Genomic DNA, 18178 nt, shown 5'->3' with positions numbered 1-18178 from the left:
GTTGCATGGAATTTTGGAGAACTTCAAAAACATGTGAAATTTTGAGGTGAATCTCCTGATCATCCTTGCTTTCTTCACTTTGATTACAGCACATCATTGTGCAAAGCATCCAAGCACTTTGACACACTTTTTGAATAAAACTATTCAGATATTCTCCATCTAATGGGTGATCTGTCCACAGCACTGGCTTAGAACAAGTCCAAAGGAAATGTGTGTAGCATGGACACTGGCTGCTGTTCTCAGCAACAACTTTCTTGCTCTATGCATCTGCTCCTGCTGGGCTGCATGACCTACTATTGTAGACACAGCCAGTGTTAGCTGGCTCTGGAGGTGTAGAGTTTTGCATACAAAACTATCAAAGGTGTCATTGGCAGTATGCTCTTTTTTCCTTGGAAATTCTTCATTCAGAAATTGACTTAGTCCTTTGCTATTTATTTGATAATGTCTAACTAGATCACAGCATGCAATGATATAGCTGTAGTGTGCTTTCCTTTTTTACTTTTGTTTAAACTTCAGTTAACTAATAAATTAAGAATATATATATATATATATATATATTTTAGTACAATTACTTTTTAGTACAAGTACTAATGTACTTGCTTCTTTGGCTCTAGCTTTTCCAAATTTTGAGAGTCTGTAGAGTTAAGTAAACAAAATGTAGCTAAGGATCTTGATGCTAATCTTGTTAAGAACAGGCTTGTGGCGTTGTCTCAAAGCAGTATAAAAATGGTCAGTTGATGATAAAACATTTTGAAATAATGAGGCTTTTGAGTGTAATCATGTAATTGGGAATTCTAAGAATTGCTAGCTGGTAAAGTGCCAGCATTGTATTATAGAATGAACTAATCTAAAAGGACGAATAAAGCCGAGGGTTCATAATGGGATTATTATTGTAATATATTGTATAACATTTTCAAAGGTAATTCAGAGCTCACTTACAAGTCATCAAAGTGCATTGGAACTTCTAAAATAGTTGAGATGACAATGGTGGGTGAATTTTGATAAATCTGCACGTGGAAAGATGATGTTACTATGTGTATCTAGAACTTTTGAGGCTGTGAAAGTGTTGTTTTACCTCTATGATATTTATTACAGAAATCATCCCAAATTTTCAGATCACAAATTGTTGTCATCAGTCTTGCAAAGTATTTTTAGTTAGATTCTTGGATTCTGCTTCAACTGCTTTCACCTCTTTTTGGCTTGAAGGACAAAAGATCTGCCCATCACTTTGGCGTGAAGTTGAGTGGTGCTGAGTGGATGCTCCTGACCATTAGTGGTGGCAGGTGTCTAATGGAGCAGTTTCTTGCACTCTGCTCCCATAGTCCCCCACTGCCATCTTCTTCCTTTGCATAATAGTGTTAGTGTCTCTGAGAAGGGTTCTAAGGCTGCACCAAGGCATGCAGGAGCAAATATGCTCCACAGAGCAGAGCCATCTAAGAAAGATTTTGTTGTGAGAGGAGTGAGGAAGGGTTAAGGATGGACTCCAGTTAGGCAAAGAGCTGTTAAGAAATGCACAGGGATATGTGGGTGTAAGGGTGAACTTTCTATGGTGAAACATGGAAAAAATCATGGTTTTGTTAAAGTGAACTGCATACCACTGTTAGGGTAATTTTTATGGTCAGATAATATATTTTTAATAAACTAGTGGATTATTCTATTCATTAGAGAGTAATCTCTGTTAGGAAGGCTATTAAACTGTAGTAACATTTTAAATTATAGGAGAACATCTAAAGTATATAAGATTAATTTGTACCAGTGAAAATAATACCAGTGAAATCATATTTGATGACAGAATGAATATATATTCAAAGAGGGTTTAGATACAATGCATTATATATATTTTAAGCAAATAATATGTAAATTGATGGTTTTTTATTTGATGGTTGTATCATGCAGTTGTTCTGTATTCACTGCCTCTTCATTTTGCATTAAGAACATCACTGTTTTCTGGTTTTCTGCTTCTTATTGAAACACTTTTAGAGCCATTAGCATGGCAGTGAATTGGCATAGCTACATGTAGTCGATTTTAGTTATTAAAAATGGATTTCCAGAATGCACTGTGCAATGTTATATAGTTTATCAGTATGCGTTTCATGCATCTCTAAATCTGCAACATTTGTCTTTTCTTTCTGTTCTGCAGAAATAACAAGGATGGTACATCTGAACTTTTGCTGCGTGTTTTAAATATTAAATCTGGTACAAGGTTTAATTCTATTTCAATCTGTGATGAGAGAAAAAAAATTGAGTAAGAAAAATCAAAATGCTTCTGATGCCAGAAAAAAGGTCTCAGCACACTGATCTTCAGTGTGGCTATTATGGATTTGTTTTAAAACTTATATTTGGGGTTTTCTTTCTTCAAGTGGTCTCAGGAAAATACCCTGATATTATTTGAAATAGGAAGGGCTTCTTCAAATACATCAGTAGCAAGAGGGGCACTAGGGAAAATGTGGGCCCACTACTGAATGGGGCGGGGGCCCTGGTGACGAGGGATACAGAGAAGGCAGAATTACTGAATGCCWYCTTTGCTTCAGTCTTCACTGCTCAGGGCAGCCCCCAGGAATCCCGGAACCCGGATGTAAGGGAGAAAGTCTGGAGAAGGGAAGACTTTCCTTTGGTTGAGGAGGAAAGGATTAGAGACCTTCTGCGCAGGCTGGACATCCACAAATCCATGGGCCCGGATGGGATGCACCCACGGGTACTGAGGGAGCTGGTGGCTGTTGTTGCCAGGCTGCTCTCCATCATMTTTGAAAGGTCTTGGAGAACTGCAGGGGTGCCTGAGGACTGGAAGAAAGCCAGTGTCACTCCAGTCTTCAAGAAGGGCAAGAAGGAGGACCCAGGCAACTATAGGCCGGCCAGCCTCACCTCCATCCCTGGAAAGGTGAAGGAACAGCTGCTTCTGGATGTCATCTCCAGACATATGGAGGAAAAGAAGGTGATCAGGAGTAGCCAGCACGGATTTGCCACAGGGAAGTCCTGCTTAACCAACCTGATAGCCTTCTGCAATGGAATGACTGGCTGGGTAGATGAGGGCAGAGCAGTGGATGTTGTGTACCTTGACTTCAGCAAGGCTTTTGACACTGTCTCCCATAACATCCTCCTAGGGAAGCTCGGGAAGTGTGGATTAGACAAGTGGACGGTGAGGTGGATTGAGAACTGGCTTGGAAGGCCAGTGGAAGGAGCTCAGAGGGTCGTCATCAGTGGCGTGGAGTCTAGTTGGAGGCCTGTGGCTAGTGGCGTCCCCCAGGGCTCAGTACTGGGTCCCATTCTGTCCAACTTCTTCATCAGTGACCTGGAGGAGGGGACAGAGTGCCTCCTCAGCAAGTCTGCTGATGAGACCAAGCTGGGAGGAGCAGCTGACACACCTGAGGGCTGTGCTGCCATTCAGAGAGACCTGGAGAGGCTGGAGAGCTGGGCAGAGAGGAACCTCCTGAGGTTCAACAAGGGCAAGTGCAGGGTCCTGCACCTAGGGAGGAATAACCCTRGGCMCCAGTACAAGCTGGGGGCTGACCTTCTGGAGAGCAGCTCTGCAGAGAAGGACCTGGGAGTGCTGGTGGATGACAAGTTGACCATGAGCCAGCAATGTGCCCTCGTGGCCAGGAAGGTCAACGGTATCCTGGGGTGCATTAGGGAGACTGTTGCCAGCAGGTCAAGGGACGTGATCCTGCCCTCGAGTGCTGCGTCCTGTTCTGGGCTCCCCAGTACAAGAGAGACATGGAGCTACTGGAGAGAGTCCAGCATAGGGCTACAAAGATGATCAGGGGGCTGGAGCACCTGCCCTGTGAGGAACRGCTGTGAGAGCTGGGCCTCTTCAGCCTGGGGAAGAGAAGCCTGAGGGGGGATCTTATCCATGTGTRCAAGTACCTGAAGGGAGGGTGTCAAGGGGACGGGGACAAACTCTTTTCAGTTGTCCCGTGTGACAGGACAAGAGGCAGTGGGCAGAAATGGAAGCACAGGCAGTTCCACCTGACTGTGAGGGGGAATTTCTTCCCTGTGAGAGTGACGGAGCCCTGGCATGGGTTGCCCAGAGRGGCTGTGGAGCCTCCTTCTCTGGAGATCTTCAAGGCCTGTCTGGATGCAACCCTGTCTAACATGCAGTAGGTGACCCTGCTGAGTGGGGAGGTTTGTCTAGATGATCTCCAGAGGTCCCTTCCAGCTTTACTGATTCTATGAAAGACAGGAAAAAAAAAAAAAACCCAAAACAAAAAGGAATACAGCAATGTGTTAAAAGAGAGGCCCTTCTTTTACTAACTTGGTGTAGTCCTTGTGTACATGAATTGCTTCTCACTTATTGCTGCCGCTGCCTCTGCCATTGTCCCTACCCTCAAGCAAACTTCAGTACATCTCTGTTATTTCTGTGCTGGAATTGTGCTTAGTTCTGTCAGGTGGGACTTATAATCATCACAGAACCTGACTCATTGCCTGCCAGGTCCCCTGTGATGTTTGCTTTTAAGACTGCAAGTAACTTGGATTCTTTCTGCTTATTTCTCAAGCCATTGGCACTTGCCTGCTTAAGAGTGTAGAAGGCCACTGTGTTGGGGCCCTGGCTATTTTACAGCAAGTATATGCACCTGGGAAGGGAGTTGACACAGTGATCAATTAGAAGCTGAGTAGTTACACCTGGAAAAAGCTAGTTAACCAATAGTGATGCTTTGCAAAGTGTGTGAACCTGTGAGCCTTCTGATAGGATATAAGCCAGTTAGGTAGACTAATGAGGGGGATTGAACCTGCATCACACAGATGTGTGTGTGTTCTTCCCTGACTTGCTGAGAGTGGGCTGTGGCACCACTGTTTTCCTTTTAGTGGTGTGGCTTTCCTCCCTTTGTTCTAGRTAATGCCTATTTTATTATGGATAAAATATGTCTCTTACTGAACTACTGAAGGATAAGCTTTAAATATCACTTGAAGATGAAACTCTGACTAAGAACTGTAAATAGGGTACTCTTGTATGAGAAAGGACTGTAGGGAGAAATTGAGAAAGGAGCTGTGATACAGAGAAAAGAAAACTGAGTGGTTGAGTATTTGCATAGAAAATATTGGAGTGAAGAGGGTGATGGGATATAGATGTGTGTATACAACTCAYGTAAAGGAATATGCCAAGGTAAGCAATTAGAATATATATGCTGTGGTGAGGAAAGCTGTCACATGTTTGAACAGCGTAATGTGGAAAGCAGCTGGAAGTAAAAGGTTGCTGTAGTTCATAGCTCTTCCAGAACAAGCAAGGCAGCTGGAATATGAAAGTACTGTTGGCCTTATGATTTAGTTAAAAAAGAATATATATGTTTGGCTAAATAATTAAATAATAATGCTCATAGTTTGTCATATGATTATTAAGAATGTCATATGTTAACATTCTCTGTGGGTTTCTTGTTTTGATGCTTGCATTTACATTTTTTCACAGTTAAGAGGAAAGAAGTGACAAGGTGAGACCTACTTTAAACTAGAAATAAGACTTAACTGTTTGATATGAAGCTGAAGTAGAATGCGAGAAAGCTGTAACACTCATTGCAAATTCAAGAAACACAGAATTGGGATTTTATGTAGAAGAATTTCCAGTGTGTGTAGCTGTAGCAACTCACAGCTGAGAGACTTAGCTATGCTTTCAGAATTTTGCAGGATATACTTAATTTCTTGCAGATTGGACTGTTTTCAGTTCTGCCTGAAAACTGGATTTAGCTAAGATTGGTGTAGGATATCATCTGCTGTTACTCCAAGCTGGCAAATATAAAATGGTTGTGTAGTAGCATTATGACAGGACTCAACAGGAGTAAAATCAGCTGAAAAGCCTTGGGTCTCAGCATGTCTAAAGAGCTCTAAGATTGAAGGTGTCTTTGTTTCTTGCGGGATGCAAGAGTGTGTATGTCTTAAAGGATCCACTTTTTTTCTATTGATATTCATAAGAACTTTACCTGGTTGTTGGTTATATCATGGTCTGTATTTGGCACATTGAATACTACGTGGATTTGGTAGAGCGTTTTCCCTTTTCAAAGAGAAGAAACCATAAGCTAAATTAAAATGTGTTAAATGTGGAAATAGGATTTGCGTGTGTATATACACATTTATTTATTTTCAGGATAAAAATCATTTGACCTATAAATGATGATATCATTCMATTTTCCAAATGTAACTCTGATAGTAATACAATGTTATAAAAATATACTTACAACAAAATTTTTGCGGTCACCTAGAAATTTTCCCAATTTAAGTATTGCTAAGGAGCACTCTGCATGGTGCTGGTAGATGGGAATGGATTTGTAGTGATTCATCACAGAAAAATATCTTTGGTTTACCTGTAATCTGTGCTTATTCTGTACCTGAGCTAAAACCTTTCTCAGAGGCAGGTAGCCTTGAAAGATGCCACTCTGCAAGGAGAAGAGAACCTAAGTTTTGGATCAAGTATGCCATGTTGGTAACTGCAGACACTTGGTAGCTCCCCTCSGCTGCAGCGCAAGACTGAGGCCGGGCAAAGCTGGGAGCACCTGGACAGCTTATGTGGGGCYGCCCCAGCAGATAGCAATGGTATCAGTGGGCACAGGTCCTGTCTGTGAGCATGAGGCAGGTGGGGAGTGTGATGTGGGACTGATATGCCAAAGGGGAGGGTGTGAACATGGGACTGGATACTGCAGTTTCGGGAAGCAGGAGAGGGAGCCAAGGATGTGTGTAAGAGATTCAGGGAATAAGAAAATAGTTCAATCTCCTGTAGCAAATGCTAATGCCTACAGTTGCTAATGTGACCCTTGCTGAAGTACTACTGAATACTGCTGCCACTAGTAATGATAGCTGGGCACCTTCTTTGGGAACTATGTCCCTCTTAACCCTCAGTGAAATTATTTCTGGCACTAAAGATGTGTGCCTAGCTAAAGTCTTTGACTTTAAATTTTGAGCTTGTAATGTTATAATGAGAGTAGATATGACACATCCTTTTGAATAAAACCTTTGAATTTCTAAAAGCCTAGAGAAGAATTGTTCTGAGTTGAGCACCATTAAAAATAATTAGGAGTCATCTCTTATGAAAAATATCATTAGGAGGGGCTGCTAATCATGCTATCTTCAGAGATTTCAATTAGCAACTGTGGTTTTTAGAAAAATCCTTTCTGTTTGTAATGTAAACATTGCTTTCCATTTATAAATATAGTAACTGTAACTTGTAAAAGTACGGATGTGGAATGTAGAAAACAGCAGAAACCCACATAAGGAACAGAAGTTATATTCAGATAATGTAAAAGATGTGAGACTTGTTGCTTTGTTAATTCTGTTAGCTGATTTCATGTGTCTATTTCTTTCAAAAATATTCATATAAAAATAATTTAATCAAAGGAAGTGAAAAAAAATACATTTGTCTGAAAGATACATTCCTTTAGAAGGACTAAAAGGAAGSGTAGTAGCATTTGAGAGGCATTTGGAATCATTTAGATTTTTAAAATTTAGATCATAATGATCATAACAGTAATCATTAAGGAYATTAATGAGCCATTGTAAAGCCTGAATATTAGATTTCATATAAAAAATGTTTTTATGTTCTACTGAAGTTGGAAACATTTTTCCTTATGGTTTTGAAATTATCAGTGGAAACTTTTTTTCTTTAAACTAAAAGGAGCAGAGAAGATGAGAATTAAGAAAGGAAATGGAGAACCTTTATTTCACAGAACTGAAGTCCAAAGAATAGATACTAATGAACAAGTCTAAAAGTGTCAATTTGATTCAGTCAAATTAGTGATTAATGGAATAGGTTTAAAGAGCTGATAGAAAGACTTCACGAAAAGAATCAGATTGAAACAGATCACAGAATACCTGCATAGCATGAATGAGTTGTACTTGTTTTCCCAAAGTGAATCTTCAGAGACTTGCTACTCTGTAAATACAATTTAAATGCCTTCTCCGCTACTTGCAAAAGGCAGTCATTTTTAAGAACATAAAAAAGTATRTTAATGGGTTAATAATAGGGATTAAACAAGAGAAAATCATTCCAGTTTACAGTGCCTGACATTAAAATACTGACATTTACCTGCAGTATTTATGGTTTTCCTTGTATCTAGCAGCAGGAATGCTTTGGCAATGTTAGTTCCTTGTATATGGTAAACATCAATATTTGAATGCTGTCTTTGGTAATTTAATTTAATTTTTTAAAGTTAGAAAACAGAAAAGACTGACTGACTTTTTCCTGACGTTAGTGAGACATTAAATGCAGCTCTAATGATATTCTTAAGAGACACTGTAGAAATGAACAATGTAGAAACACAGTTTGCTTAAAAAAACTAGACAGTRTTGCTGTTGGTTTATTTCTGAATCTGAAGGGTAGAGATTAGTTGTGGAATAATCTCCTAAAACTCAGACTTCCACCTATTTTCCTTGTCTTCAGTTATTTTTTTTTCTTATAGTATCTTCTTCAAGTGTACTCTCGTGTCACTTCTGGCAGGATGGGGAGGAAGTCAGTTCAGAAGCTGCCTCCTGTGGTTTTCAGCTTCTGAGAACTTCCCAACATGAGCAATTCTTCTTGGCCAGTACTAAGATATTGACATCACTGAAATCAATGACAAAACTATTTCTTTCAGAGGGACCTATTATTTCAGTATGAAGGTCTTTGTGCTATCTTGCCTGTATTATTCATTTAATAACAGTTGTGGCAAGCAAAAATTGCCCTGATTATGTTTAGAATTCAAATGGCATCAGCATTTACACTTCCGCAAGATATTTCTTGTATATATTCTCTGATACCAGTGACCTTATTTACTTTTTTTGAGGAGGGTGGGAGGGTTGATAAAGAMCTACTCCTGATTAATAGTACAGAAAAAAACAATTGTCATTTTCCCTAGTTTTGAAACTTTTTGGAAGCCTTGAATACATCAGGCCATTTTAAGGTAATTCCAGTTTTAAACATTCAGAGTTGCGGTGACTCATATTTGAATTGAAAATAAAGTGAACACTAAGTGTTTGAAGAGTCTATGCTGTATGATACTTCTGACCAAATTTTTTGTTTATATCTCTTGATATCTAGCTAATTGTGTACAGGCGATACCTCGAGAGCCAAACAATAGAAACAACATAGATCAATTTTTGTTTATGGATGCTTTATAAAAGCAGTACAATGCTATAAAAATTGAGAGGGAGAATTGGAAGTCAGAGTTGTTTTTCTCGTTCTTGTGCCCTTTTGTTCCACATTTATTGTCTTTCCCTTAATATTTTTTTTTAGAAATGTATAATTTCTTTACATGCATTCTGAACTGCAGAATACTTTCTAAAGTTCTAAAATGTACTCCTGTTATTTAGGTTTTTAAATGTGGGTTTTCCACATTTTCTGCAAAATTTCTCTCACAATTAAACTGTACCACTAGAGATGCAGRTATTGATTTTGCTTTATTTTCTTCTATCATCTGCAGCCAGAGACACYGTCTAATGCTTTTCTTACATTTTATGAGTATTGGTTAGTACACTAAATGTTCACTGTTTAACTGCAATGTGTTTTATTTGTAATACAGTTCTAAGAAAAGACTGCAATTTTTTTTACTCAAATTAAAAGTAATGATGCAAAACAGCCACTAAAAGACATTATCCAGCTCCAGTGACTTAAAAAATTAGTTTTTCTCCAGCATAWTGCAAGGTGATCATGAAATATAGGTGTACAGGTTCTAATAATAGTGATGAACATATGCATATGCTTACTTTTAATTTGCTTTTATATTTCAGAATATAAAGGGGAAATGCTAAGCATATGAATTATTAAGAGCTTGACAGTCAGTGTAGTTGAAATGCTTTCAGTTGAATGAAACAGTGTACATTTATGCCAAAAGATTTTAGAAATATTGCTTATGTAGATGCTATTTTAGATTATTATGGTGAAGTATTTGCTGTTGTTTCCAGCTTGTCACTACTCACTCAATGCCACTTTAAAGCACCAGGCCTTCTGGCRTCTGTATTAGAACCATGATATTAAAAATTACTTTGTCTAATTTCTATTTTTTTCCTTAAATTTAGACCTTTAAAAATAAATTTAAAAACCTGATAGAAGGGCCCTGAGCATATGTTTTTACTTTGGAGTACAATCTTTAGAGGTACTGCTTATCCAGATTATTTTTTTGGAGACAGTGCTGCTATCCTAACTTYTTCATTCAGGTCCTGTTTAATTTTAGCGATTTCTGAATATATTGGATCCTTAAATAATGCAAGTTTTAGAATACAGATCTGGAATTTTGGCTAGAGATGGCAGCAYGCATTGAGTAAAAGCAAGATATGTTCAGCAAATGAAGGTATGTGACCAAAACCTGAATAGAAATTACTGTTTTTGGATAAGCGATCTTGGATTTTTTGAGGGTGCCACTTCATTCTATAGAACCTATAACCAAGTAATCTAAAGACAGAAAAAGTGAGAAGAGAGATCAAGGAATCAGAATATATTAGGAAGGGAATTAGGAAAAAGGTTTGTATCTACCTGCTAGTAAAACATACTTATGTATTTGTCACCCTTATTCTACATTTAAAAAATGCTAATCTTTAATCACTTTCTTTCATTATATTTTTTTTCTTTGCTTCTTAACAGGAATTTCCATTATTAGAAAGTACTTGGCAGTGGTTGGTAGTACAGAGATTAAGTTTTCMTCCTACTTCCTGCTAATTTGTATTCAAAAGTTGTTAAGTGTAGATACTGTAAATATTATAAGTGGTTTCTGGAGGTTAGTCTATGTTGAACTACGGAAATTGGTGCTAGAAAGCTCTACTTGTTTAATAACCTTATAATTGCCAGATACTGTGCTACAGTAAGATATTGCATCTGATAAATAATTTGYTCAGTGCAACAGCAGCAGCATTTTATGCTCAGTTGATCTTACCTTGTAATTCAGATGCACCTAGGGTGGTTTTTCATAAGATGCTGCTCACCTTTTCAAAGAGAAGTGCTAAATAATCAAGGAAGGAAAGGAAAGCGTAAGGAAATAAAACCAGTAACACTGGTATGAGTAAAAATTATAATGCTCTCTCATGTTTTTTAGTAATTATTGAACAGATGTGAGATTAGTTGTCAAACTTGTATTGTAATCATCTTGTCTGTAGGAAGACCAACAATAACTTCTAATTGCACTGCTGTTCAGGGTAATTGCACACTACTAAAGGGCAACACAAACTCTTGAATAATCTTTCTATTTATAGTTGTTGTTTTATTTATTTAATGTTGCTTCAGAATAAAAACTGCCAGAAATATTTTTATGGATCTTATCAAAATGAAATTTGTAATCAGCTAAAATGTCTGCCTASGGAATAGTAAAATGAAATGCTTTGCTCTTGCATTTTTCTAAAATTTAGGCRAAAACATACAAAAGAATAAGGATCTTTAAAAACAGGTGTGGACTGAACAATMTTAAAGCAGCAAGCTTGCAATAATTTAATGTATCTTGCTATACACTGTCAGCTGTCAAAAAAACCAAAGACTCTGCAAACCGAAATCTCTGCAAACATAAAAATGCATGCATTTTGTAACAACAACTATTTTCTTATGCACCCTGAGAACTCCATGCAAAAGGTCAATGCTCTGAACTGCTTCTATTGCCTATGAGCCTAAGCCTTACTGCCTAAGTGAATTTAAAGTTTTGAAAATGATATTCAATTGACTTTGAAAATTTGATCCAGATTTTCACTRTCATTTACTATTTTATGAATATAGTCAGTAGACAGCTCTTAYTGACTTCAATGATATTTGGACTGGGTCCTTAGGTCATAAGTTATGTGATTTTGTTGTTGTTGTTTGCTTTCTCTTTTTCCTTATTGTAGGTAGATGCTAGGAACACTTTAAAGGGAGATTGCAAATGTATTTCTTGWTGTTTTCATACTTTCATTATTCTTCACTTTTATCTTACTTTTACTGTATCATGTCCCTGACAGTGAGAAAAACTAGTTCAGCTGGATGAAGTGAAGTGCAGATGCCAACTTAACTAGCTGGACAATTGCATTCTTTCTCTTTAGAGCATTAGATTGTGCACGTATGGGTGTAGCCTTGCGCAGTGTTATTAGCTGCAGACGATTTAATAGTATATGTAAAAAGCTGTCTTTATGTGTGATCCTTTATTATCTTAATGGAGATTCTATAGACAGTTTGTGTTCATTTCTTCTGCTGTATGGGTAGTTATTCTGAAACATCTGATACAGAAACAGCTGAAACTGCTATGTGAACCAGAGATTATTTTCTGAGTTACAGTGCAGATGCTCTGTTGGTAGTTGTTTGAATTCTAGGAGAACACAGTTTTGTTGATGCTACAGTGTGAAATTCAGCTGAAGAATCACATGAGTGCTTTGGTTGGATACCTTCCTAAAGGAAGAAAACTAGATGTTTGAATTCATCCCTAGAGGCTTTTTCCAAAGATCATTTGTTGTTGTTATTCTGAGTAATTTTAAAAGAAATTAATTTATTGCATATAGCAGAATTAAAATAGGGGAGCTACAATAACTTGTTCTCAGGTGCTGCTGGTGTTTTCCCTCTTGGGAGATACCTTTGTTACCTTGTCCTAGTATTCATGTGTTGCTCTGGAAGTAGTACTCCTGCAAGAGGAGTGCAAGAGGCTGGAGTTCGGTAGTGCTGCCTTGCAGCATTCAGAAAGCTCCTCTGGTCTTAATTTAGGTTGTCTTATAGCTGTGGGCAGGATGGATGTCAAATGAGTTGCTCAGGAGAGCCGTTTTGAATTGCAATGTCTAAATCATTCAAACAAATGGCCACATTTCAGGCTAAGCAAATGAGTCTGTAACCATTTGTTAAAAAATATTTCCCTTAAAYCAATGCCTTTCACTATGAATAAGCACAAAAAAATTGGGGAATTGAGCAGAAAAWCAAGGAAGTATCAGCTACAGTGTAATCAAACTACTTTTTCTATTAGTTAAGGAAGGTCCTAGAAAAGTAGTCAGGTTCTGAGGACGTGATCAAAGGTGATTACCTGCCTGGACTTGCACAAGCCAGTAATAGCTGCCTATTAATGACTTTCTGAACAAATGGATTCAATGTCAGAAGATACTTATCTCTGGAAACTGTTTTCTGTCACTGAGGATCTCTCACCTTGTGCTACCTTTGAATATAATGATAAATTTGGAGGTAATCTTTAATGGGAACTAAACCTTTACGGAAATAAGCTCTTATAATTGTTGATCTTTCATAGCATGGTGTATGATTCCAGACATCTATTAGTTGCTGTTGTCCTCTGTGCTGGCATCTTGCTTTGTTTACTTTACAGTAAGATGAACATTGCCCTCGCTAAAGAAGCCAGACAAACTTAAAACTTGGGTTTGTTTAATAGCGTGTAAAAGATTTGTCAAGCAATTATATGTGCTGCAAATCAATCTAAATCATTCTTGACAACTCTAAAATTGTATTCACTACAAGGTGAGAAGAAAATGGTGCTGCGCAAAATCACAACATCACAGCGGTGTGTGAGCAGTGATTATAGCTGTACGGTGAGTCATTTTATTTCACTGTAAATGAAATTCACTGTACAGTATCGCTTTCTGAACAGTGTTTTCCACTCAAGGTATTTTGTAAGGATTAAATTAAATTCATTCCAGGGTACATGCTTTCAGAGATTGTAACAGTTCCTATCTGTTTGAAATATACTATGACTTTTTTAACTRTGTAAGAAAAAGTTCAAAAGACACTTTTCCACCTCATTGCTTCTTCTCATAACTGTTCTCATACTTCAACTGAAAGATTTTTATTGAATACAAATTGAAGTGAACCTGTGTCAGAAGGGAAATAACAATCACACAGAGGAGCTACGCTTTGCTCTTTGCAAGCAGGGCTAAATGCTGTACTACTGTGATTACTTAAAGCTCAGGCAGAAGGTTTGTGAGGTTTGAGTAATAGCTATATTTAAAGTACTAGGAAYGCAGAGTGCTTTCTCTCCATATATCTTTTCCAGGGTATGAGTTTACTTGTTTCTGAAGTAGCAGACTCAAATGTGACAATCTGTCTAACCTTTCACAGGAAAATGGGGAGCTTTGGGAAGGCAAAAATGTCTGACTCTCCATTCCCAGAGATGACCAAAGCAATACCTTCACTTTGTGTCATCGCTAAGGAGGGGAGGGGAAGGTGAAGGTGGTTGTAAGACATGCAGTAATACTGTGRTGGCAAATTTCTTTTTAATTTCTGTTATACAGTATATGCTTTTCATGAAGAAGTAATATCTTTAAAATTCATTTATTGTTTTTACTTGGGAACTAGCCCACACTTCTAAACAGCTTAAAATGCTGATATTCTACTAATTGGTTGATTGAAGGCACAGGCCTTGGGATGCTGCAGAAAATTTTCTGGCACTTTGACGTTTTTTGTTGCTTTATAGGATACCAGGAGTTTCATTGCAAGTCATCAGTCATTCCTGACCTATCCTCCTTACCAGGAAGCACAGAGTAGAGCTCTGAGAAGTATTTGATAAGATACTCAAATTTACTGAGAAGTATTTTGATTTTAGTTTCTGGAAATACTRTGCTCTATTAGAAGAAAAAAATGCATTCACAAAACTTCTTTTATAAAACTGAGTGTACACTATTCTGTACAAGCAAAAGGCGAACAGAATTATAAAGGTTTTTCTTCCTAGTTTTGTGTTTTTTCAAATAGTTGGCAAAATCTGCATAATGTTTCATTTTCTTCCCTCTTTGCACGCTAAGTATCAGGAGTGTCAGACTTATGAACCTTGATGCTCACAGGTTCTTGGGGCAGGTTCTCCTGACCACCTGCAGCCAAATCTGCCCAGCAGCCTGGGAGGAGGCAACAGCCCTCTTCTTGCTCTAGCACAGCCCTGTTAGAGCACTGCAGCGAGCAAACAACTGCCCCGGGGGTCCCAGCTGTGCCATACCAAGACAGGCAAGCGTGCCAGTTATATCCCAGTAATATTTGTTCGGTTGCTGTGCCTTTCCAACACCAATAGACTTCTGTGCCTATCCCTGTGTCTCTGGATTGTGCTCTGCAGTGCTTCCTTTCRTGTGCTGGGTGCTGCAAGCATGAAGGTTGGTTGTGTTGTTCAGCTGGGAGGTCACAGTTCTTAGCTCGGACATGTGGGTAAGAGTGGTGGTAGTCTTTTCTTTTGCTTTTAATCTAGATATTTTTCCTGATCGTCTTTTAATCCCTGCAAGATTTAGGACAGTTTACTATGTAGAGAATTGTCGTGTTCTTAAACATTATGTTGTATTGAATACTGTTATTATAATTTTAGTAAAGAAGGTTCTGCACGTGCGCGTGTGTGTATGCATATTTTTTTATTGTGAAACATTTCCAATTTAACTAGTTTTACCACGGAGAAAGATTAGAGAGAATGTTTCTGCACCACAGAGCCTACATCCCTGGCAGAAATCTGTGCTCTCTCTCGGGCGGGTGCCAGACGTTTAAATTTATGCTTTATTCTGGAATTCCTTGTATACACATATGTATACATATATATATATCAYAAAGGGAAAAAAAGAGAGAAAAACATTCTATAACTTTTTAACCTTTTTTTTCTCCATGTGCTATTTATTGTAGTATAGTGATTGATGGAATTGGTCTTGTATTTTATTCTTGGAAAAATGTGCAGCTAAAATATGCTGACATTTCATACCTATTTTTTAATTCACTTGAGTTACCCCGTAGCACTAAATAACAGCTTCTATAAACCAGAAGATAGTTTAGTATGAAGTTTGTAGTGACTTCAGAACCATTGTTTTGGACTTCTCCATCCATATGAGAAATTTTATAATGTTTGTTTCCTAAGTAATATTGTATTTTTCCAAAAGTAACTGTTCTGTATTTATATCTGGAATTTCTTTTAGTTGCCTTTAGTTATAGAAATACTAAATACTTCTGTCATTGTGACAGAACATCAATCATTTTTTAATTTAATTATCAAAATGAATTAAATATAACATTGATTTGTCCTAGGGTTTGTATTAGTAGAAGTGTTATTTAATATCTGCTGTGGTAGCTCTTAGCTTTTAATCATTTTTAGTTTTTGTTTTTAGCATATATCTAGCTTTTAAATGCAAAAGGTGATTTTAACACAATGGGGTTTTTTTAATTCTGTATAACTCAACAGAACATACAATGTTTATTCTCTTTATATGATAGTAGACATTTTTGTTCCATTGGAAAAATAGTGAGGAGTTATATTTCTGTTTCTTTTTTTTCCTTCAACGAATACTTATTACATACTCATGTAACTTTGTAATGCTCATCTATTTGTTCTTCTGAAAAACATCTTTTAATCTAACATCAGGAAGCTCAAAACAGCCTCTGAGCTTTTCAAAAGCATGACTGTTTACAAAAGTGTATTTTGAAAAGGTTTTTCTTTATGAAGGAAACAAAAAGAAAAGTGAATTAGGAAAAAAACTCATGCATTGAAGACTTCTGATATATTTTCTTTTTTGTTGGTTAGCAATGCTATTTACAACAGTGAGAAATAAAAAGATTATTCTCCATCAAAAGGTTATATTTTTGATTCTTTGGAGCACTCATAACTGATTACATGAAATGGCAAAATAAAAAGCACAATGTCCCTCCCCTGTAGTGCTCTATTCTTTTTCTTTGATAAGATTAATGATAGATGTGCTATCAGTATTGAGTAATGAAAGTTTCTTTCAGAAGACCCTATAAGCAAAATAAAACTATAAGCATCTAAGAAAGATAAATCAATATTTAATTTGGAAAAAAATTGACATCAGTGAATGACTTTCAGTCAGCCTGTTACGGAATACCCCAAAAGAATTAAGTTGTTGACATACTCTTTATGAAGTACTTTTTAACTGATTTTTCTCACTAAATCAGGCTGTTTAAGCAGAAGGAAAATGTATGCTGTTTGTACATGTTATGCAGTACACAGTGGAGGTACCATTTCTAATAAATGCAAAATAAGGCTGGTTAACTTTATAAGACAATAGCACATGTATTTCAGTCACGAGCACTGTACTCTGCTTGAAGTTTGGTAAACCACTAAATCTGTGCTTTTCAGATGCTTAACTTGACATAACTTTGTTCCCTATTGTGACAGAGGGAAATAGAAAAACATTTTTCTTTAGAAAATTCTCTTTAATTAGATGAGAAGTATTTGTGTGATCAACCTCCAAAACAGTAACCTTGGTTAGATTTGCCTACTTTTCCAAATGCTTTCTCTTGAAAGTAGTATTAGTAGTTTAATGTGTGTATTTTGAGAAGATGGGTCAAATCAGTGTATTTTGAGGTTTAAGATTTTGTATAAGAAAGGCTCTGTGTACATGTAGTAACATTCAGTTTGAAGGCCTGATTAGGTGAAATGCTGAGCTCTTCCTGCAAATGGTGGGTGCTGAGAGTCCCCTTTCAGGCTGGTGACTGATACTGAGTTGCTTCAAGTGAATTGGAAAAAAGATCCTGGAGAGATCTCGTATGAAACATGATCTGTCTTCACAAATAATTCATATGAAAAAGTGTGTGTAGAATAGGCCCATTGTTATTTTTATGATTAAGTTAAAAGAGTAATTCTCATATGACCAGCAGACTGAAGAATGCACAAGAGCAAGAATTTTCCAAAGGAAAAAAGGGAGAGGATTTCATAGATGAAATTAGTTTTCTTAGCTGATCTTTAGACTATCCCTTTTTTATTCCCTGGCCTTCTGACTGTTTTCTCTTCCTCTTCCATGCATATAGTGCCAGAGTATGCATTTGCTTCACGTTTGTATTCAGATGTGGTGGCAGTTGCTGAGTGGGGACAGGGAGGTGACATTTCCTCTGGGGGAGCTACTGAGTCTGCTTGGGGGGGGGGGGGGAAAGAGCCAGTGACTGGGGAGGTGGGAGATGCAGCTCAGGGCTGGCACTCTGCCATCAGCGGCAGCCAGGCCTTGTTGCTGGGAGGAGAAACTTCCTACGCTCCTGCAGGGGCTCTTCAAAAGCTGCAGCCTGTCACAAAGTCATAGCTGGTGAGAAGCAAGCATCCACGTATAAAGGACAGTGGACAGCAGGATAAATCTTCTACTGTGTACAGTGGCATTCAGCGTTCTCTATTAAAAAATTAATTGTTAATTTTTATGCTTAGTTTTTTGGTGGATGAGAGATGAGAATTTAGAAGCCTTGTTTGGCTGTCTTTGGAGCACTTTCACTAGGAGAAGTCTGGAGACATTTGTGGCAAAGCTTTAATATGCACAGTACCCTTTTGTATTTTTCATATGAATACAGAATTTATTTTTTCAGTATTTCTGTTTTTCATGTTTTTCCCCA

The 18178-nt window shown here is 37.5% G+C and overlaps 1 protein-coding gene across 1 annotated transcript in view; it reads left to right on the top strand.

The window, feature by feature from the left end:
• Positions 1-14374, top strand: part of STPG2 (sperm tail PG-rich repeat containing 2) — a 94202-nt gene extending 79828 nt beyond the window's left edge. Inside the window, exon 9 of the mRNA XM_085325647.1 lies at positions 14304-14374. Coding sequence (XP_085181773.1) covers positions 14304-14374 — 71 coding nt within the window. The remainder of the gene's footprint in view (positions 1-14303) is intronic.
• The last annotated feature ends 3804 nt before the right edge of the window (positions 14375-18178 follow it).

The sequence above is a fragment of the Rhea americana genome, unplaced genomic scaffold (genome assembly GCF_003343005.1).
Source record: "Rhea americana isolate MKP2758 unplaced genomic scaffold, rheAme1 scaffold_99, whole genome shotgun sequence".
In the NCBI taxonomy this organism is placed as follows: domain Eukaryota; kingdom Metazoa; phylum Chordata; class Aves; order Rheiformes; family Rheidae; genus Rhea; species Rhea americana.
This window is presented reverse-complemented; position numbering and strand designations above follow the sequence as displayed.